This window comes from Alosa sapidissima, chromosome 11 (genome assembly GCF_018492685.1).
Source record: "Alosa sapidissima isolate fAloSap1 chromosome 11, fAloSap1.pri, whole genome shotgun sequence".
Classification (NCBI taxonomy): domain Eukaryota; kingdom Metazoa; phylum Chordata; class Actinopteri; order Clupeiformes; family Clupeidae; genus Alosa; species Alosa sapidissima.
In genome coordinates, this window is record NC_055967.1 from 35,812,877 (window position 1) to 35,836,865 (window position 23,989).

Below are 23,989 nucleotides of genomic sequence, written 5' to 3' on the forward strand. Positions count from 1 at the left end.
CTCGGGTTCATATTTCAATAAATCACCAAGAGAAAAAGCAATAGCTCACAATATTAGAGTCGTGCTTTAGGCTGCAGCCTTTAAGGCCAGCTTTAAATGGGAAAACTTGGAACATATGATGGACCCTCCCCAAATAAGCAGTCCAGACTTCAGCACGCACGAGTAGTCAAGCAAGCCTATAAAAATGATCTGAAGTTTACGAGGAATAATCCAGTAGTCACGAGGAGAGACACACAGACTTTCTGCTAAGTAAGTATCCAGGTATCATAATAGCTCTTAAGTATTGTTTTGTAGCCTGAGAATACCGTTGTTATGAGTGGATATTGTGGACGCAGATGTGTTTTCACCCCTGCTCTCAAAGATGAACGAATGTGCCAAATTTAAAACGTAATGATTAGTGAAATACTGTTGAAGGGTGTTCAAGTATGAATATGGAGGGTCAATCCAGTCAAACTAATGGAATTAAAATGTTGACAACTGCAAAATACCATGAACGACGCAACAACGACTACTCAATCTCAACCAGTAGTTCCAACCACCAAACTTTACACCCATATTTGCTATTGAGCGTTTGAACTACAGTACCCTTTCTATAAACACCAAATCCAAGAGCGACGGTTCTAACTTCTAACAAAGATTGCGACTGAAGTTGTGTAGGGTTTTTTTTTATTAAGATGCATGAATGTTAAATAATATTATTGACAAAGTTTAAACCTGTCTGATGCTACCCGCAGACTAACTTGCCTGTAGGCTACTATCATGCCAACCACTGCTCCTACAGTACGATCACTGCGCACGCTTAGTTTCGATTCAAGTGACCCGTTGTAGGGTATGGGGTATCGTATCTCTCTACTCTACCACCTTCACAAAACGTTTGGGGACATTTTCTTTGAAATATGAATTCATATGTTTGACAGTGCCACTAAAGTGGTTGTGTCCATAATTGCATAGAGTCGTCATTTATCAGTCTTGTCTAAGTGATAGAACATTCAAGGACACTCGACTAACCCTCTGTAGGTTGTTTTGCGACGGTCTCCTTTTCCCTGTTGCACAGCGTATGCCCTCTAACGGCTTTCAAGACTGGCAGTTTAGTTGGGCAAGGGTACAAAGCTGCCAAAGTTTACAAATGGACTTGAAGCTTTCTGAACAATGTTGAAATAGAGTGCAAGGGCATTTGGTTTCCATCAGTAAATATTCATATACTGTACTATAGTAGGCCTACCAGCATTTTGCATTAAAAAAGCTTAGTTTATGGACACCCTGGCTAATGCCTGAAATGTATTTGTTTAAAGCAGAAGCTTTTGTCCAAAGTGACTTACAATAATGAGCAATAACATTCAAGCTACATTGCAGAGGGGACCTTATAGTAGGCCTACTACAATATTAAATACTACCAGAGCTGGACAGTACTGTAGTTTACTTGAGTATTAATATTTGTGGAAACTTGTGACTTTCATTCTACTACATTTGAAAGACAAATACTGTACTTTTGACCAGGGACCTCACTAGGATTGAAAGACAGGGGGGCATAGCCCTCAGGGTTGTAGGTAATGCGCATGCATAGAGCGCGCCAAAACACATTTTCATCACACCTTAAAAAGGACTTCAATGAATTGGTATTAACAGGGACATGTCATTAGTTTTTACTCTCGGATTATTGCTGATTATATTGCTAATTATAAGGGTCTGCGGGGACTGATGTTGTAGGTCTAGCTTGCCAGTGGCGCCCCCAGAAATTCTTAACAGGGGTGGCCAGTTGAGTCCATTGCAAATCTTGGGGTGGCACACCAAAATAACCAAACAACCAAAAACCAACCAACAAAACAACCAAAAGCACACCAAAACAATTTTACTATTAAGCTCTTTGGTCATTAAGGGCCATCTATTATGCTAGGCTATATAATTTTCAAGACATTATAGGCAGAAGTGGGCACAAATACATCAAACACTATTTTGTTACAAATTACAAATACTGGCTCATGAAATGTAACAAAATAAAATACAAAATACTGATGTGAAAAATGTATTTAATTAAAATACAAGTAATTAGTAATTTGGAAACACAAACCACACAATAATCATGGTATACTAACAAGGCATATTATTGAAAATGTATCCCCAAGAGACAAGAAATACTATTTTTGATTGGCTGGCAGGCTATTAATTTGTACATTGGGGCACCTATGAAGTAGATCTGGTAAAAAATGTAATCACCATCCCATTTCAGTGTAAACAATGATTGAACTGACAAGCAGGCTTCACACAGTGGAATCAACTGTAACAAAGCAACCTACCCACCATCATTTTCCGTAACGAATGAAAGTAGTACAACAAATTGAACAGGTCGGCCTCTTTTTAAACTGAACTACATTTCCCTTGTTGTGCAATAAATGCATGCCTGCTGGCAACATGGGGGATAAACAGAATAATAACCTATAGTATAAGGTGTCCCAATATACGGAATGAATTAACTTGGGAGAGAATTCCACTCCGGGAGGTCTTTGTCTCCATCTCCATTATTTCTGCATATCAGGACACCTCAGCGAATGTTACTCCTTACATAAATCCTCATGTCAAATCCAAGTTTTAATACTGTCCTGTAGTAAGAATGAACATCAGCTATTAGGTACTCAAGGTCATGGGCGAGAGAGCCTTCATTCGCCCCGTAATGAGTCATTTAACCATATACCGACTTATGAAGATGATTAATTAACACGAAAACGTTGCCTGGTGTCCCTTTAATGATCACTTCTCCTCCACACCCAACACATAGTTCCATACAGATAACTTGTCTCAGTTGTATAGTTTTGTTTGTTTGTTATTGTGTTTCCCTGCCTTTGTCTCTGTTGTATTGTTTTGTTTGTTTGTTATTGTGTGTCCCTGCCTTCCTACTATGTAAAGCGACCTTGGGTTTGAGAAAGGCGCTATATAAAATAAACGTATTATTATATTATTATTATTGGGTCAAAGGCCGTGGTCCTAATATTTTCCCTCAAATTTTAGTCTTGTAGCACTTAACATACCTGACAATGCAAGCTAGTGTTGCACTGTGTATCGATACTAAAAAGGTATCACGATGCCTTCACGCAAAAAACGATATGATTTCCGACGTTTTTAGAATCGATACTTTATTAAAAGAATAACGTTCTGTGTCTGTGTGAACTGCTGCTCTCACTGCTCCTTGCACGCATCTAGGCAAGTGGGCGTGTCAAGCAGGCAGCTCTGAGTGAGTGCGCACTCAGCAACGTAAACATAGTTCTTTGCCGACAGTCCTCGGCAAAGAATTGACCTGCACACTACAAAAGTGCACCGAATTCAACACAAATGACTCAATACACTTGGAAGAGGTATGAGTCCTTTCTTTTCCAGATATCTTAGGATTTCGCCGTAGCATCGTTTCAGTATCGAGCATCGTGATATTTATGGCAGGTATCGTATCGAAGTCATAATTTTGGTATCGTGACAACACTAATGCAAGCTTCTAGTTACTTTTTTAATTTCTTTCAACTTCCTGACATGTTCTAAGGGGTTCTAAGGGGCTTTAAGTTGTCTACAGGGTGACAAAAATTGACATAAACAAACAAATTGCGTTTACACCCCATGTTGTCCTTACAGAAGGGTGATAAAGTTGACCATTTTGGCTCCCACAATTGACTTTTCTTTTCATTTTTTTCAACTTTACACATGTTCAGAGGGGATCGTAATAGAAGAAAGTTGGATCTAACACCTTTAAGTTGGTCACAATGTGGCATACCACAGCAAGGAAAATGGAAAATGGGTAAACATTTCATGCTTTTTTTCCAAAAAGGTAATGAAATGTTTAGGTAAACTTTACAGTTGAATATAGGGAATTGCCCAAAGGATATCTCCAGGCACCCAGCCTATTCTTAAAACCAGATTCACCAAGATTCTGGCTTTATGATAAGCATTGCCTATTGTCATGGTTATAGCGGGTAGTATATTTAATTGAGTGATGACATTTTGGCTTATTTGAGAAGCATTTAAGTAGTTGAAATACTCAAATACAATCCCTCAAAATATTTTGTTACAAACTACATTTGAGTTTTTCCAATCCTCCAAAATACAAATTACAAAATACGCTAAAGTAATTAAATACGTATTTTAAATACATATAATTGAAATACTGCCCATGTTTGAGTATGCTACCCATATCTGGGAAAGTATGATGTGATCATGCTTGCATACAGTATATCCTATGTCAGCATTTATGTCAAGGATTATTGCACAATAATTCTCAGTAGGGATGTAACGATTACCGGTATAATGGTAAACCATGATAATGTCATTTTCAAATATCATAATTATCGCAGTTGATTACCACGGTGTGGAAACCGTGTGTTTAATCCTTCCCAGCTTCATCCAACCTTGCTTTTGACATACAGTAGGCCTGGTACAATGAGAAAAACTGGTACCCTACTGATTCTGTTGTCTAATTGATGTATTTAACTGCGATTCGGATTAGTTTACACCTGATTTTAAAAGGCGGAATATTTTCACCGCAAAACGTGTACTGTATCATGTAGCCACTCTGCATTTTTTTATACTGCGATAATACCGAAAACTGTGATAATTTTGGTCACTATAAGCGTGAGGTTAAATTTTCATATCGTTACATCCCTAATCCTCAGTTGAGTCATCGCTTACTGGATGTTAAAATTGCAGAATATCATGGAATTTTAAAAGAAATTACGCACTGCCTTTTCTCTCCACCCTTCCTCTCCTTTAGCATTCATCAGATCGGTGATCAGTGCTCTTTTTAAGTTGAACTAGGGTAGTGTTTAACTAGCTACTACAAACTACTGTTAATTTATGGGATCATTCAATAATCAAACAATCATCAAACAATATTCAAACCAAAACAATTGCACCCTAGACTAAGCTATGACACTTTTTCAAGGTGCTCTAAGCGATGTCACACGTTTTTTAAGCTAATTTTTTTTGGTCACATACAGCAAACATCTGCTCACTATCCGCTAGCAGCCTGTCCCCTGAACACACCGGGGGAAAAAACACGGTCTCTGTAGACAGCCCAGACTCCGCAACAAAAACAAACTCGTGCAAAGTTATGAAAATAGGTCAAATGTTGATTAAGCAGTGTTTCCCACAGAATTTAATTCTATTTGTGGTAGGTATGCAGAATTAACTTGAATGCAACAGTTTTTAACAAATTAACACAGCGTGGTTATGATGCAGATTTAAGCACAGTTTAGCTAGTCGGCTTTTATGTCAACAATTGCAGGATTGTTAATGTTTTCTTTAAATGTGCATGCAGGTTTGTTGAGAGACAAGGAGTATGGAAAGCCATTTTAACATTTAACCACTAAGTTTGACTATCCGGAATTCACATTGTAGATATCAACAACGTCTATCTGACTAGTCGCAATTACATTTTGGATAGTTGGAATTGGATAGTTGGAAACGTAATTGTGACTAGTCGAAATGTCAGAGAGAGATATCTGTAATTCAGTTTTGACTAGGCAAAACTGAATTACAGATATCTGTCATCACGTCATTGAAAACAACATTCAACTCATCACACATCTTAAATGACAATTGCAGATACAGTATCTTTAATTCAGTTTTGACTAGGCAGAATAAAGCAGTCTCTCTCATTAGACTCTCACGTTATCAACTGGCTTGATCTCTGTTTCGTAGCCTACATACATTAGTAGGCCTACTAAATGCACCAGCACCATCTACAGGAAACTCCATTCATAATGGTGTTGGCTGTAATTGTATGTAAATGTAAACATTGAATCATCAATTCTTGCTGCCAGCTCCTGTCTTGAGGACAAAAGGCAGAATGAAACGGCACAATGCAGGTGAAGATGCTTTGCTTGCAGTCTTGCAGAGGTTTGGCCTTTTCTCTGCCAGCTGTCCCAGACCCTAACCCAGGGGGTCAAGAGCGTGCAGATTAGCTTCGGCATGTTAGCATACGCCATTTTCAAATATGCCGCTGCATGGAGCATTTGGAACCAGCTCCATGCACGAAAATCCGTGTTGGGCACTCATGCGCTCTCATGCACGTACATGTTGGTGGGCGTGTACCTATCCGGCGGCTACAGCCAAACGTTATTCAGTGCGTATTTCTTGAGGATCCTATGAGAAGACGTGCATATTATGGTTGTTTATCCATCATATGACAAATAAACAAGTAAAGAAAATTGTATTTATCTTGTTTCGTTGTTGTTTGTCCCGAACAAACATAGCCTAAACATGATTAAAGACAATAAATTACACAACAGCGGCATAAAGCCCTTGTCTCGTTACACCATGGGTCTCCAACACGTTGCTCTCAACCTATAGCCGCCCCCTTTGGAGCTTGCCAGAGGCTGAAGCACTAGGCTACTACAACACAATTATTGCCGCGAGGCATTCCAGCCTACGAATTTAATAAAAAGTAAACCATGCATAATTAAAGAAAAAACTCAATTTAGGCTACTTCGCTATGCAATAAGGTTTCCATTAGAGCACAGCGCACGTTCAATGAATGAAGGAAAGGCCTTGTCTCGCAATAAACAGCTGGAAATTCCAACACTTTTTCAACTACACGAAACTTTACAGTGATCATCAAATAGCCTCTGGATTTAAATGCCCATCAGTCTCAACATTTAACTATATAATAAAAGTCAAAAAGTAAATTAAATCCCATACCAAAACCGAAAATCGTCTGCGTTTGATAGCATGCCGCTCCAAACAAAACGCATGTCTCACAATAACGTACAATGTAAGAAATAAAGGTCTGCCTCGAATAAGCCTACCTCAAATAAATACCTGTGCTTTGCAGCCTAAGTAAATAGCAGACCCTGGACATAATTTAGGATTTACGGAAAGTGTGCAATCATACGATGTTGGACTCCTGGCGATGCTCTGGCCGTCTACTGTGCCTCTGATACCGCTGCCTCATTTGGATGGTAACTCCACAGGTGAGCGTGAAGATTGGATGTCGTGGATGCGTAAGTAAACTGTATTTTGCTGAGTCCGCAGACAACATTCTCTTTAACCGTTACTTTACCATCTGCGGTGTACAACTCAAAGACACCACATTTTAGATGAGTTGGGGACGTAATTGTCCGCTCAGGCTGACCGTTCTGTGCGTTATCTTCAATACTATCTTCAATAATATTGAATATCTTCAATATTATTTTCAAAACAGGGTGGCTATTGAGGGCTCTGGCTCCAGTCATTATTGTGGCTACTGGCTATTATTGGCTTGATTTGGTCATGGGCCAGCGATGGCAAACAATACAATAAAAAACAAACTAATCATAGACTGTAAAAATGCGCTACACTTGGCACTAAAAACTGAATAGTTTATTTATAGTTCGACTACGGATATTTCACGTCATGTTCGAATGCATATTTGCAGCAGGACAGCAGGCAGACCGCTCTTAGTTAGAGCCGCTGTGTTATCCAATGAAATTAAGTTGCGCTTCAGGGCGACTCCACTCGGACTTCATGCGCGTTCCCGAGCAACTTTTTCTTCTTCTTGTTATGAGGCAAGGACTTTATGTGCATTATCGCCACCCTTTTACTGGAGGACGACTCTCTTTTTACAGAATATCCAATAAAAATCGGCGTTGGTCCATGCGTCATTTCCAGCTTTGTAACTTGGCGCATGTGGGTCAGAGCCGACTGGCACTGGATCCGAACCCCAGTGTTCAAGATGGCGTTGACTATGAATTGGCCGGATTTACTAGCCTAGCCTCCACCATTAATTTGTATGGAGGGCGGGTCTTAGTCACTCTCTCCAGTTATATATAATACCTCCATGGGTAGAAGCGACTGTGAGACTGTTATTAGCGTCACGGGTTGGCTTCGATGTGAGTGCCTTCAGCCTTCTGAAGCAACACTTCAATGGATCGGTTCCAGATGGATGAGTGGAGCTAGGCGGAGCAAAACTCATCTGGCTAGGGTCAGGTTACCCAGACCCTGCAAAACATTGCAAACTTGCCCACGCAGGATATTGAAAGCGAGCTGTTGACAGCACCACAGAAAGGTCAAAGTCAATTAGATACATTTGTTGTTGAGAGGCTGTTGCCATCTGGGGGGGGGGGGGGGAGTCTCGTTCAGGGACAAACTTAAAAAGAACAAGTATTTAACGTTTGCGTCTTTGTTTGAAGTTAAGAAGCCAGATCCAAAAACTGGAAAGGTGAAAACTGTCAAGGCAGACGAAACATTCTGCAACGCCTCATTGCTGCATATGATGCAGGGCGCCCAGTCAATCTTGACAGCATTATGATGCATGAACTATTTGTTGTGCCCTTGTCTCTGGCAGATGTAAATGGACAGCTTCGTTCAGGTTCAAAGGTAGTGTTTACTAAGATTCTAGCTGCTGGCATTCCATGTCCCAACCACCTTGATAACAGAGACCTTCGGGATGAACCAATGCTCATCATTTATGGTCAAGCTCTGGTCATTGCCATTGGAAAGCCACAAGCAGTGAAAACTGAGTTTTGGGGACCTTGCTGATGTTTTTGTGGAATCTGTTCTCAGAAGTGGAGCACAATTCCAGCGAATTGATGTTTTGTTTGATCGCTACCACACACATTCCATCAAAAGTGGAACACGAAAACGCCGTGGAAGAGACTTGGTGGTAGGGGTGGGCAATATATATCGTCTGCGATAATATCGTGATTGTTGTTTTAACGATGTGCAAATTTACATTATCGAGTATTTAAATTACTTATGGGGGAAAAACACTCGAAATCACGCATTGAAACCCCACACTCACTAAATCCAGGAGTATGCAAGGTGTATGCAAGAGAAGCCCCATTGCAGCAGAGCAAGTGTCACATGATCCCTAGTGGGTCCACGTTGTCACAGGCAGGTCTAATGTTTATTTTGTGTAGCGAGATCAAGACGTAGCTGCTAGCCTACAAGGGATTTTGTGCAGCTACTTCTGTTCACGTAGCATTGATGAGACAGTCCTTTTTTCCTACATGGTATTATATGGAGAGAAAACATTTGCTTTTGAGTATTTTAGGAGTCAGTTGTAAACAAAGAACTCTTCTCATGTAACCCTTTTGTAAATGGACTAAAGTTCGCTCTAAATATCTACGTGTATCGGTTATGCTAACCGTTAGCATCTCTATGGGATTTCTCATATACATTAGCCATAAGCTAACGCATTAGTTTCTATTCTGTAACTTGGAATGCTAGCCTACATGATTTCTCTTAAACAAAACATCGAAGGGAATAACTGAGATGTACTCTGTTGGTCTGCTTAGTTTTACAGTGAATCCTAAGTAAAGGTTTTTGAAAGGAACTTCAGCTTCAGACTTTCTCTTGAGACACTGTTAGGCCTAGTCATCCTCTCTAATATTATAATGTGTCATAGAGTGACAATGCATTGGTTGATTTGGTTAAAAAGTCACAGGTTAGGTTATTGGTTATTATTGTATTGATGCTATTCATAAATAATGAGCTGTAAAGTAACTCAGACTTTTAATTTTTTTTTTAAAGGATATCGACTAATTATTATTATCGTCAAAATCACAAAAAATATCGAGATATTATTTTTTGTCCATATCGCCCACCCCTACTTGGTGGCAATCATAAGACCAATTGAGAGCAGAGATTTGCCTCTTCCTGCAAAGTGGGAGAACTTTATTGCTCACGCAGACAACAAGGCTGATCTTGCACACTTTTTATCCCAACAGCTGATTGTTGGAGCTCCAGCAAATAAGATCATAGTTGCTGCAGGTGGCTTCAGTGATGAAGAGAGAGTTGAAGCCTCTAATTCAACCTGACACTGACTGCTTGGAAGCCAAGCATGAAGAAGCAGACACAAGAATTGTTCTTCACTGCATTAGAAGCAACGCATCAAATATTGTTGTCTCAGCGAGAGACACCGACATCTTGGTACTGCCTATTGCCCATTTCCACATGATGTCATGCCAAAAGATCTGGATAAAGGCACGCAATAGTGGAACATTTGCAGATGGAACCACAGGTCCTTGATCTGCTTCCAGGTTTTCATGCGCTGACTGGAAGTGACTCAACTTCCTGGGATGGAAAATGGAGGAAAGTTCACTTGTTCCTCAACTCATGTCACTACCTCCAGTTCCGGATGCTTGTGAGGAGTTTATATCCTGTGGTTGCACCAAAGAATGCAAGACAGCTAGATGCAGTTGTACTGTAAGCCTAACCCATGTACTGCTGCTTGCAAATGCAGAATGTCATGTGATACTTGTATGAATCAATAATAAGTAAAAAGTAACATTTCAGAAAACTGAGTTTTACGGTGATATCTGTTTTTTTTTGCCCCATTCATACGGTGGGGTTTTGAAAGTGTGAGAGACGCATATTGTTTCAGTACAAAATATTAAGAACTGGTACCCTAATGAATATGTTATATAGTGGATTTATATTCAGGAGACATTGAACCTTCAGAATATCATGTATAACAACTTTTCCCCTCAAATGGCTTCATCCAATGTGTACGTGTCAAATTTGGAAATTTGTGCATATTAGCGCATATTTCAGTAGATTAAGCCTCATTTGCATATTTAAACATTACATTTCAGAAAACTTGTAATACAAAAAATACTTGTCTTAATGTATTTGACAAACTGTAAAAGTTTTGTGGTGATACATAAAAGTTTAAAATTTTATCTACCAATATTTTTCTCACCTGAGTGCAAGGCATCTATTTTTGAATAAAAATTCCGAGAAACTGGGGACCTAAAAAAAATGTTATATGGTGGATTTGTATTAAGGACAATTTGAACTATCTAAAAATGCTGTATAACAACTTTTCCTCAAAAATGCCTACAGGGTTACAGAATCCTGAAATCTGGTCCTGACTATAGGAAGAATTCAGTTGCGGATATCTAAAATGTTCGTTTTGACTAAGCAAAACTGAATTACAGATATCTGCAATACATATCCAGTCTAGCGGATGTGTATTGCAGATATTACATTACAGATATTTCTATCTGACGTTTCGACTAGTCACAATTACATTACAGATATCTTGAATGACAATTCCAACTATCCAATGTAATTGCGACTAGTCAGAAAGACGTTGTTGATATCTACAATGTTAATTCCAGCTTAGCGGGTAAATGTTAAAATCGCTTGCCATATCCATCAAAGTGTACCGAATGCTACCAAGGACAAAATTCTTTGTTTTGCCGCATATTCGTGTGTATCCTCAGCGTGCTTGGAACACCCACAATCCTGTGCGCACATTAATGGAGGATTTAAAACCTGTGCCAGAGCCACAGAGCCATAGAGCCTCTCTATGGCTCTGACCTATGCGTTTAAATGTAAATATCATCTTATTGTCACTATCACTATGCATTTAACTGTAAATATCATCTTATTGTCACTATCACTATGCATTTCAATGTAAACATCATTTTATTGTCACTATCGAAAGTAGCCGAAATGAAGTATGAGCTCGGGTTATTTTGACAACTTTGAACTCTCACACTGTAATCGTGTAAGGAAGGCATTTAGGAAGGGTATTTAAAAATTTTCCAGTGAGAACAATTGCGAGCTAATTAGTATACTTTTCTCTTGGCAATTTTGCGTAATGGTTGCTATTATGTGGTTTATTTTAGCAAAAGAATCAATCATGAATAATTTAATTTATTGATCTGGGAGAATGATGGACAAGAGGCACGATGTTCAATAACGCACACCTGCAGCTTCCTGCACACTTGTTAATCTGTTCCATTGTTTGTTTTCCGAATGCTAAGAAGAAGCCTGGCCTCGTCTTTGAAGGATTTGACTCGGCAGGGCTCAGTTCTACCAAGCAGTCCTTCTTGATGATCCTCGACTTTGAGAAACAACCTGTGTTCCAATCCGCATACTTCTATGAGTACACTTTAATGCAGTGCGCTATGTGCAATGTGTTCTTGAGTCCATAGGGTAGTGTTGCTTCAAATGGAACATCAAGTCGGTGCACTTAACAGAAATAACGATCACAACATTTAAACTGGTGTTCTCTATTCAACAGTGACAGAGTTATACTTTGTCAAAACATGAACAGTTTAATGTTATAACCATGCTTGTACATTTGTAAAGTGTGCCAAGATGGCGACTGTTGAGGCAGTGTGAACACACTTATGCACTCAAATTAGGTATAATAAGTACAGCAGTACGCAAATTGGAACACAGTGTAGTGACCAGGATATATACGAAGGATGTATACCCTATTATTGACCAAATAAACATTACATCACAAAACATTAAAAAGAAAAAGACTTTTGAGTGCTGAAGTATCTTTAAAAAGGGCAAGGGACGTGCATGTTATGTGTGTTGGGTTAGAGCATGTTATGTGTGTTGGGTTAGAGCATGTTATGTGTGTTGGGTTAGAGCATGTTATGTGTGTTGGGTTAGAGCATGTTATGTGTGTTGGGTTGATAGAAGTGTTAATAGGAGGATTCCTATTACTAGATAGATAACTAGACAACAGATAGGCAGATCACGTTGTACATGACATTTGCATATACAAAATGAATATTATCATGTGTGGTTTAAACCAGTGGGCGTAAACATGCTCTAGTCTGTGAAAAGCCTCCCACTAGAAATGGATCATTAGGAGTCATTCACCCCAGATTATACATAAATATGTACAGAGGTGAAACACGAGAGCAAAGGTAAGCTACAACATTATTCATTAACTTCGACTGGTCTTTCTGAACAGGACAGATTTGACATCTTTGGAACAGAGATGAACCTAACGGCGGAGAAGCACTCTGTCCCTCTGATTGATGGAAACTCCATGCCCCTCATGGGACTGGGGACGTATGGGGACCCAAGGACGGTAAGGCTGCGTATTTGATCTTAATGGCATTATTCATGCGATCAGTTGTTAGACCTGTTCTTGTCTGATGCTAAATCTCTTTCCCTAAACCTCTGCTCTACACGGTCGCACACTGTGCACACTCATTCACATGCATGCACATTGAGCTAATGCTCTTCTGATTCAAATCTATACAATAGAGTTTTATTCTAATTGTTACCTTCAAATGGTCCATTTTACTTGTCACTGTGGTGCATGCTTTTCATGTCTTAGGTCCTGCTCTATTTTTGTTGAATCAATTTGTGGAGATAGAATATGTAAGTGGCATTTTGCATCTTTTCTGATCAGACACCTAAAGGCACTGCTTATGAAGCTGTGAGGACGGCCATAGATGTGGGATACAGACACATTGATGGCGCACTGGTATATTTCAATGAACATGAGGTTGGCCAGGCAATCCGTGAGAAAATTGCCGATAAAACCGTAAAACGAGAGGATATTTTTTACTGTGGAAAGGTATGTTATTTTTCTCGGCTGTGGTTCACTGGTAACATAACTGCTTAAAAATTCACATTAAAAGATAAGACGTGAAATCTTTTGTGACCTTTCGTTGACACTCGTTGTCCTCCCTGACAGCTGTGGAGCACTTATCACCCTCCAGAAATGGTGCGACCTGCCCTAGAGAAAACTCTTAAGACGCTTCAACTTGATTATGTAGATCTCTACATCATCGAGCTTCCTATTGCTTTCAAGGTGAGGAATGCACCTTAGTTATAAGCATATTATGCAGCAATTAGATTGGGCTTGAGCAGTGTTTAAGCTCCTGTCTGATATAATCAATGACCGTGTTAGATGCAGAATTTTCAGTGCTGATGGCAATTTTTGTATGAGAAAAGAAATTGACTGACATTAAAATCTTACTTTGTATGATTATCTTTGTATGTTCTTCTCCTAGCCTGGAGATGTATTTTATCCCAAAGATGAGAATGGGAAGTACATTTACGGTGACGCAGATCTCTGTGCCACGTGGGAAGTAAGTTAAAGTCTTTTGATTAATCTCTATGAATGATACAGTTCTTTCCCAATTTGACAGATTTCGATAATGTATTAACATAATTTATGATATGATGGTATGAATAATATGCTTATGTCAGTGTAAAACTGCCTCAGGGTCAAGGCCAGAGCAATAAAATTGAGGTGACGTACAAAGTTCATACCATGATTAGATTTGTGTCAGTGTGCCTGTGTTGTGATTTGTTGCTGTTGTAATACAGAACTTTGCTTTTAACAGGCCTTAGAGGCTTGTAAAGATGCTGGACTAGTGAAGTCTCTGGGAGTGTCCAACTTTAATCGCAGGCAGCTAGAGCTTATACTAAAAAAGCCAGGACTGAAACACAGACCTGTCTCAAATCAAGTAAGTACAACACATCTACATTTTGTATGATGTTCATTTTGTACATATCTTCTGTCTTAGACACTATTAATAGTTCATTATTAGGTGGGTGGGTGGTGAGTGTACTACAGGGCTGCAACACATTACTGACAATGAGATTGTAGTTAAGATGATGATATTCCGTGATCATGATATTCCATGATATTGTACATAAGTTAATGGTATGTCTTGTGTTCTCATGTACAGATTGAATGCCATCCATATTTCACACAGCCTAAACTGATGGAGTACTGTAAGCAAAATGGCATTGTGGTTGTTGGCTACAGCCCACTGGGAACTTCACGAGATGCATCCTGGTACGAATTAAACACATTGTCTCTAAACCTGAACAGTGGATTCATAGATACAGTTTTATCCACCTTATAGATAAACATATAGATAAACGTTATTATTGAGGAAGAAGCTGAGAGTAGATGGGAGGGCCTGCTGTACTTGTACTGTCCATCCAAAAGCTGACTAGGGATGGGCAGTATGATATACAGTATGGATTTAAAATATACTACAAAATACTTGCCCAGTCTTATTGAGAATAATGAGATTCAGGAAGATGATCCAGTGCAAAATAGTATAGTATAGTATATATACTTTTTTGATCCCGTGAGAGAAATTTGGTCTCTGCATTTAACCCAATCGTGAATTAGTGAAACACAAACAGCACACAGTGAACACACAGTGAGGTGAAGCACACACTAATCCCGGCGCAGTGAGCTGCCTGCTACAATGGCGGCGCTCGGGGAGCAGTGAGGGGTTAGGTGGCTTGCTCAAGGGCACTTCAGCCGCGGCCCACTGGTCGGGGCTCGAACCGGCAACCCTCCGGTTACAAGTCCAGAGTGCTAACCAGTGGGCCACGGCTGCCCCAAAATGAGTAACGTGTAGGTTGCTCACACACGCAATACACTCCCTCTCTCACAGGGGCGGTGCTATAGGGGTGCTAGGGGATGCTATAGCGCCATGTGGATTAGCCACAGAACCCCCCCATAGCACCCCCAAGAAAAGAATGGTTTATATCTCATTTAAAAATATTTAACCACACCAAGACACTTGCCATTTTTTCGTGTAGACAGACAGATGAATACACTGGACATGCAACTGTGTTCCGTTCCCACATGGTTTCTCTGTCTCTGTTCTGCAGTGTTAGGACCTCCTCGACGAGGAGATTGCTGGTCCGCGGATAAATTAATAGCCCAGTGATACAGACATGGATCACACCTAGTCTACTCGAAATTAGGCTGTTGTAAGTTAAAAGTTTAATGGGCATAAGTCACGACTTGTGACAGTCAGAGGTAAATGTCGTAGCAAATAGCCAATGGTGATGACACTGCTTCTAAACATTTATTTCACTCTTGCTGGAGTGAATGCAGAACATGGGCTGTTGCGCAAACAAATGAATGAGGGGATGATCTGCATGTCCGTTCACCAAAACTATGGTTTTGCTAACCCATTCGCACTAAACATAGTTTCTGAAAGGTTCTCTCCATTGTTAACGTGTGATATTTGTCCATGTGGGGTAGTGTCAAGCAGTGAAGTGACAGCCTATTGCAGGTAGGCCTATAGGCAATGTTCACATCACTTGAGTCAGACAGAAGACGGACGCTGCTTTCTCTCTTGGTATTTGTGTCCCTCTGAACACTGTGTTTAAATAGTGTATTTAGCAGTCAGAATTTAAACATTTTCTCCCCCAGACCCCCGCCAATATCCTCCGCACCACCTCTCAGAAAATACTTCCAACATCCCTGACAGCAGGCCGTCATGCGGTTATGTGCATTTGTTGGCGTCGGAGGTAGCCTAATAACAATATAATAATAATAATAATAATAATAATAATAATAATAATAATAAATATAGCCGCAAGCGGCAATGGCGGGCCCGAGCACCTGTGGGCCGCAACCCGTGACATTTCAGAATCCAACAAAGCACCGACGTGGTGCATTTGTAAAATGTACATATTTGATGTGTGTGCTATTTGTTTTTGCATGTTATTTTCTGGCACATTTACTTGCTTGGCCAGGTGGGGGTGCAATGCAAGGCAGGCCCATTGTGTGTCATCATAATCATAATATCAGTTAACCTGAGAAATTTCAGATTATTCATTTCAAGCAAAGAACATTTCTGATACACTTTTTGGCCAGATGGTGGTGCTATATTAGGCATTTGAATTACACATGTGAATATCATCACAATAATGATATCCAATATTTTGCAAAGTTTCAGATCAACCAATATAGGCATTACCAATTTCTGGCACATTTTCCTGCTTGGCCAGGTGGTGGCGCTATGCCAGGCAGGCCCATACATGCCTAGGCATGTGAATTATATGTGTGAATATCATCACAATAATGATATCCAATATTTTATAAAGTTTCAGATCAATCACTTAAGAAATTGTCCATTTTCATAATATCTATTAACCTGAGAAGTTTCAGACCATTCATTCAATGCACTGTGACTTTATGACACATTTCCTGTTTATATGGTGAGATATTAGGGTATTAAAATTCATAGTTTTGCCATTTCGTCAAATTACAACATATCAAAAAAAGCTTCACAATTTAGAATCAGAAGCATATTGGCATCATGTATGCCAACTTTCACATGAATCGGATTAACCGTCTAGGAGGAGTACGTTAAAATTGATCATGTCCACAATGCACAAAATCCCAATTACCTCACTTCCTGTGGGCGTGGCTAATGGCATGTTAATACAAAAGTTGATTGTTTTTGGGAGTTACAAACACCCACCAAATTTGGTGTGTGTATCTACAACTATATGCCAACCACAAGTCACAGTGACACAAGGGGGCGCTATGGAGTTCGTGGGCCAAGCCCAGTGCCAAGGCTTTTCCCCTGTGTATTCATGGTACCTCTTGACGTGTGTGCCAAATTTCATGTGTTTTCACCGATGGGAAGCACCTCTTTTGGCATCACAATTCATCACATTTTAGTCCACACAAAATCCCAAATACCTCACTTCCTGTTGGGCGTGGCTAATGCATTGTACATACGAAAGTTGTTTATCTTGGGGAGATACACACACCTACCAAATTTGATGCGTCTAGCTGAGAGTATGTGCCAACCACTGCCTCAATCACCTAAGGGGGCGCTACTGAGTCCCTGGGCCACGCCCGGGGCCAAGCTCTTGTACCTATCTGACGTGACACCTGACGTGTGTGCTAAATTTCAAGAGTTTTCGACCATGTTAACCACCTCAAAAAAGGAAAGCAAAAAAGTAGAATAACAATAATAATAGCCCTTACAAAAACAATAGGGCCTTGCGCCCTTCGGGTCCTTGGGCCCTAATAATACAGTCCGTTTGTTTAGCACTTTTCATGGTGAAAGCTAACATGTAAACAGATGACAGACACTTTTATGAAGGGGGGGGGGGTTAGACCAATCAAAATTTGCAATTCTTTTTGGAAATCATGGACTCATTTGGGCTAAAGAGCAGAGGGCCTATCCAAGTATCGAACCTACATTATCCAACTGGTATGGTATCCAGAATACCATTAACTCATGACAAAGGGGATCGCATGACCTTTATTAGAGTCTTGACACGGAGAGAGCAAATGACAGACAAAGCAAAGTTGATGCACAGTATTGAATGTATAGAAAAGCATAAACATGATATATGAAAATGTATCGTTAATCACCTCAATGTAATAAGATACCTCTGTTGAGCAACTGAAATCCTACAGTATCTGGCAGGAATGGGACAGCATTTCATTTTCAAAACTCTTTTCAGTTCCTTTTACAGAACAGAATTTTACAACATTTACAGAATGTTGTTAAATGAAGAGGTGAAGCAGCACAGTGGTAAACATTCCCTATCCCAACTTTTTTTGAAACATGTTGCTGGCATGAAATTACAAATGATCATATATTTTCCATGAAATAGTCAGCATTTTATATGTCCTTTTTGCTGCTAAATATGTTTTTTATATGCATTTTACGCAACGTCCCAAATTTTTCTGATTTGGGGTTGTACATCAGATTGCTTTAAGCCCACATTCTGTGGCTCTGAAGTTTGCACCACTTGACAATTTCAGGTGTGACTTCTTAAGTACATTTCTGATACAGTATTTAGGTTATACGATGTAACAGGCAGTGTTACAGGACATGGACAGGCATGTTACATGGAGAGGCAAGCAGTAAGAATGAGAAAATAAGATTAAATAAGAGTTTCATTGTACTGGGCACACTGCACTTTTTACATATGACATTGAAACTTACTTTGAATCTTTGAATCCTTCTCATATAGGGTCAACTTGAAATGCCCACCGATGTTGGAGGACGAGGTGCTGGTCGCCATTGGCAAGAAATACAACAAGAACAGTGCTCAGGTGGCCCTACGCTTCAATGTACAGCGAGGTGTGGCAGTCATCCCAAAAAGCTTCACTGCCCAACGCATCAAGGAAAACTTTCAGGTTGACCAGAGTTACAGTCTTCTCTCTTAAAAGTTGTGATGTAAATAAAAACATGAGCATCATATGACAGGTCAGTGTGAAATACTGTGATCTATTTACTGCTAGACAGATTCCACTGTAATGTTGGATATTTGCATGAGATGACTGTGGGAGTAAGGTGTTACATTGCTGTGACTATGGGAGTAAGGTTGTTGTTGTTGAATCCAACTATTGAACTCGCTAATCCTTTGTAGATATTTGACTTTTCACTCACTGCTGAAGAAATGAAAGCAATTGAAGGACTACACAAAAACATCCGATTTGTTGAGCTTCTCATGTAAGTTCTATCCTTGCAATGTTCATTTTGGAATAACCTACTGGTACTTTTCTCATGACATTTTTAATTTTCTGTTTTCCTAAAAGGTGGAGTGACCATCCAGAATACCCATTTCATGATGACTATTAAGAGAAGACATTACCAGAAGATGAAGTACTATATTTAATACCACTACTAGTCATGTTACTACACAGCATAAACACCACTACCCACACTACCACCACAGTACTAGGCTACTACCACTACACCAATTGCTACTGAATAATATATAATGAATAAATACTGAAACCTCTCAGATACAGAGAAATGCTTGATGATGTGTACAGTAAAACAAATCCCAACATGGGCATTTGTTTATGTGTAAATGTTGAGTCATTTTCCTGAATCATTGTCCTTCGCAATATATCACAAAAAGATACGAGTACATTCCTTTTATCCTTCTTATCTAAAGAGTTGTGATTGGCGTAGAGAGAAGGCGTCAGCTGCATTGATTACACACTCTGCCAGTGCGCGAGCCTGGGGAGTTCATTCAAAGCAAGTTGGACATGCCATTGGAATGGAGCACTGCCCCTCAGTGGCCACAACAAGTACTACATATTCAAGTTCAAAATACATTTAAAAATCCCAAGTGACACTAAATTAAAAAGTCTTAAAAGTACTCTCCTGAAATATAATTCAACATGCTTTTGTCTATGCTTTTGTGAACTTCAGCATTTAATCTGCACATGGCTGTGTACCTATTCATTCTGTGTGTGTGCTCAAGTAACTGGTGTATGGCCCATATTGAAGTGTTCACTTCCAAGGAGACTTTGTGCACATCCCAAGTGCTGAACAAAAAAAGGTCAAGTTTTTTTAGGAAAAAAGTTCGCACACTCCTTGGTACTCTTTTGTTCAGTTTATTTTCTCATTTGGCACACCATATTGAAGTGCACATGAGTTGTCATTACTAAAGTGACTTCACCAAGCAAATGCCAAAATACATGTTTACCTTCCAAATGACAAGGAACAACAGTCTTATTATGCACTGCCTACTTCTCGAACTTAATAGCACATAGAAAAAATAGAATAGAATCTGAAGAAATCACATAGAATCTGAGAAATCATGTAATGGTAAGTAATTGACTTGGCAAGCTAACGATCCTGTCAACAGTGTTTGGACACATAGCACACAATGGCAAAGACAAAGAAACAGTCAGAACAAAGATCACATCAACAATACAAACAAAAGAAAACATAACTAAAGAATGTCAACAGGAATAAAGACAATGACAATGACAGCTACAATACAAAAACACTCAAGGGAGAGATGATTTGAGTGATATGAGGGTAACCGGACCAGTAGTGTTGGTCTGTTGGTCTCAAAGGCCTGCCTCAACCTAGCCCATAACCACTCATTTGTGATTTGCAGTTTGTGATGCAAGTTTCTATGTTAACTTATGGATGTGCTCACTGTAAGTAAGGTGTGAATCAAGGAACTTGCCAAGATATTTAGTTTTTGTTTTTTTTTGTGGTGGTAAGTATACAGAGTTATTACACGGCTCTTCACAAGGCAAGTAGAACGCTCCATTGGCTTGAATGGGATTTCCCAAAGTTCTACGGTAAAATATTGAGTGTAAAAGGGCCTGATCTAAGCCTCACAGAAGGCAGAATTGCCTCCCGTCCTGGTTTTAGCTGGCTTATTATCCAGATGTTTGTGAAAAGAGTATAGTGGTTGGCCTTTGGGTTCCCCGTCTAACTATACTATAGTGGAAGTGAGTCTGCTTTGGTTAGCCTTCCCTACGGTGTAATACACATACAAGGATACAAGGACACAAGGAAGTTTATTGTCACATGCATATAGTTACTGGAAGTAAGAAATGCAGTGAAATTATGTCTGGTGTCAGCCTATTTGTGCATTTATGGGGGGGGGGGGGGGTAAAAAGTGCAGTAGAAGAGGGGTTTAGTAGATTAAGTGGCAAGGGCTGCATAAGAAAGGTGGGGGAGGATTGGGATTGGGGGGGGGGCAACAACAAGGAGCACCCAAGAGCATACACATATGCACACATGAGCATACACATATGCACACAAGAGCATACACATATGCACACATGAGCATACACATATGCACACAAGAGTACGCGCGGGTTGCTCCAGTGCTTCAAGCACAGCACATGTGGTCAGTACTATGAGCTGAGCGCCAATAAACAGTATCTCACCCTTGAGGTTGACTGTTGTCATAGTTGAGGCTATTGTGACAAAATATATCAGCAATACCGACAAGTCTGTGGCCCGTACGATAAATGGGGCCCACCATGCTTCAGGGAAGTAATATTTCATCAACATCATTATGGCATTAATGGTTGTCCAACCAGGAAGGCCTGTCTTTTTGACGCCTAAGCCCATGAAAACATTTGTTGCACTAGGTCTAGTCTCGGCAGTTCATCTTGGGTGTCTTGATTTGTGGCTTTGTTGAACCAGCCAGCTTATGTGGCTGTTCAACTGCCTCAGCAATAAACATATTTGTCTGTCAGACAGCTTATGTGGCTGTTCAACTGCCTCAGCAATAAACATATTTGTCTGTCAGTTTTCCACTCACTTCCCTTTTTCTCTCTCACTTGTGTCTGAAATTGCTATTTCCTATCTTACTGGTTTGTTCAGGGATGACAGTGAGTAGTATGCAAGGGGATCATTTCACCAACACAACTATGCTACAACTCCAAGTGTGAATAGTAGATACTTCTTCTTGTTCCAGTGATATATTTGGAGGCATGTTGACCATCATGGTCAGGATTTCTGAGTATTCAGGTATTCTGTGGCTAATTTCTTCCTTAGTTAGGTGTTGTTGACATAAGCAGTTCTCGTATCTGAACGGTCCTGCTCTGCTTATCTCTAAAGTCTAGGGGTTCATGGTTATCCCATGTGCTATAAAGCTAGCGCAGGTGAGAAGTCAAGTTTACATATTGTCTTGTGCATTTGAAGATTATTGTGGCTCTGAGCTCTCCCCGCCCTCCAGTGCACACGTCTCTGTTTACACTAATGTTTACACTAATGTTTACACTAATGCATGAGGAGTTGAGTTCAGGCGACTTAATCCTTTCAAAAAAGTCTCATCAAATAAGTTTCATCCAATTACATTGCTCATGCTGGATTTGATCATACCATGTAGGCTGGTAAAGGGCCTAGCATAGGGGCCCGTTATACTGGTTCCACTGGTCGCTTTCACAATCCAGTGATGTTCTGTTTTCTTGTGGTTTGTAGTCTGTGACATACACGTTTGGCCTCAGAAAGCTTAAGGCATGCTTCACTACTTCTCTAATTTCTGACAAGCCTATGTTGATATTTGTCTGATAGTTGTCCTGGTATGAGAATTGGGATGTCTTCTAGTATTTTGTAACTGGTTATAATAAGGGGTGATTGCTTGTTGGTCTGACAACTTTATTTCTGGTTTCGACACTCTCCAGACAGTTCTCCTCGCACTGACCCACGGCAACACCAGTACGGCGCTCACTATGGTCATTATGAGTAACACCAGCATGGCGCTCACTATGGTCATTATGAGTAACACCAGTACGGCGCTCACTATGGTCATTATGAGTAAAAATTCTGTGAGTGTGCGGCACTTCCTGTTTTTCTTTTTGAAGTTTCTGTTGTTCTTTAAAGTATATTTTTTGGGCTTTTTGCCTTTATTCCGATAGGACAGTGAAGATAGACAGGAAGTAAGTGGGAGAGAGAGAGAGAGATGGGGTGGGATCGGGATATGACCGCAGGTCGGATTCGAACCTGGGTCCCCGTGGGCACTTGGACCCGTATATGGTACGGGCGCTGTAGCCTGTTGCGCCACAGTGCCCCCCTTTCTGTTGTTCTTTCACCCACTTTTGTGGTTTGATTAACCTTTGTCCTTCTACAGGTCTACCAAGCCCACCTAAAGGCTTCCCTTTCCATAATCCTCCTCTGGGCCTGGTATCCAGTATCCAAGGTAAACATCGTTGTAAGGGGCCAACTTACCCTTTTCTTGTTTGACCAAAATCTTCTCTCTCTGACACTCAGGCAGAGTGGTGCAGTAAGCACATTGTGTCTGTGTAACCGGTGTAACTCCGGGTGGCTGAAAACCCTACTTGCCAGTTCAGGGGTTTCAGATTGGAATTGCACGGGATTAGGCCATAGAATCCCTTTTTACAACAGTCTCCAGTCATAATGTGATCCATTCTGCAGATGTTATAGGGTCTGCCCTGTCCATCCAGACAGGACATGCATAGTCAGCTTGCATAGCCCACTCAGTTCAATACAGTCACATTTTGTTTTGTATTTCTTCGGTTTGGGCTCTCCTATGCTGATGGCCACTGTGCTACGAGCTATACGGTATCTAGCTGAACCAAATGTCTCCTTACTTCAGCTTCTTCGGGAGGGTCTGTCATAATGTCAACTTGTCCTAAAATGGTTGGAGTGGGTAAGACTGTCTTTAGTGGCAGGCTAGCACATACCGTTGACTTGCGCTAGCCTAGCACCTGCGAACTCTGCAATTAGAAGGACTGGATGAAACGTGCTGAAAACGGTCTCCACTGATAAATATCACACTTGCTTACTTGGAAATAAGGTCTTATGTCCAAAATCCTGAACCACCCTTTAAGTTTTATTTTTCCCGTCTCCCTAATTTTTTGTCAGCTCTAGCGCCTAGGCCCTTTGAGACAGAGACACCGTTCCAACTTTAAATCGTCCGGTCAGTACCGGTGTAAGTTGATCGCGAAGATGACGTCAGGTGGGCGTGTCGTTCGTCCGCCATATTGGATTGAACAGAAAGCGAAACTAAATTTTCACAGGTCACAAATTTGGTCCGAACGCCACGAAACTTGACATACATTATCCTTGGAACAAGCCTCACAAAAGTTACCAGAAGGATTTTTGATTTTCAAAAGCGTTTGCCCGTCACAGACAAATGAAATCGGCGGCGAAGCTCCGAAACAGGAAGTCGTCCATATCTCAGGAACACTGTCACATATCGATACCAAATTTTGTGTTTGAACTCGGGACTCCAATGTGAGGGT

At 40.3% G+C, this 23,989-nt stretch overlaps 1 protein-coding gene across 1 annotated transcript; it reads left to right on the forward strand.

The window, feature by feature from the left end:
* The first annotated feature begins 22 nt into the window (after positions 1 to 22).
* On the forward strand, positions 23 to 19,263 carry LOC121723540 (aldo-keto reductase family 1 member D1-like). The gene is made up of 10 exons (XM_042109310.1): positions 23 to 249; positions 12,680 to 12,799; positions 13,127 to 13,294; positions 13,415 to 13,531; positions 13,734 to 13,811; positions 14,070 to 14,192; positions 14,418 to 14,527; positions 18,487 to 18,652; positions 18,886 to 18,968; positions 19,055 to 19,263. Exons 2-10 carry the CDS (start codon positions 12,707 to 12,709, stop codon positions 19,095 to 19,097), a joined length of 981 nt encoding a protein of 326 aa, XP_041965244.1. The 5' UTR covers positions 23 to 249; positions 12,680 to 12,706; the 3' UTR covers positions 19,098 to 19,263.
* The last annotated feature ends 4,726 nt before the right edge of the window (positions 19,264 to 23,989 follow it).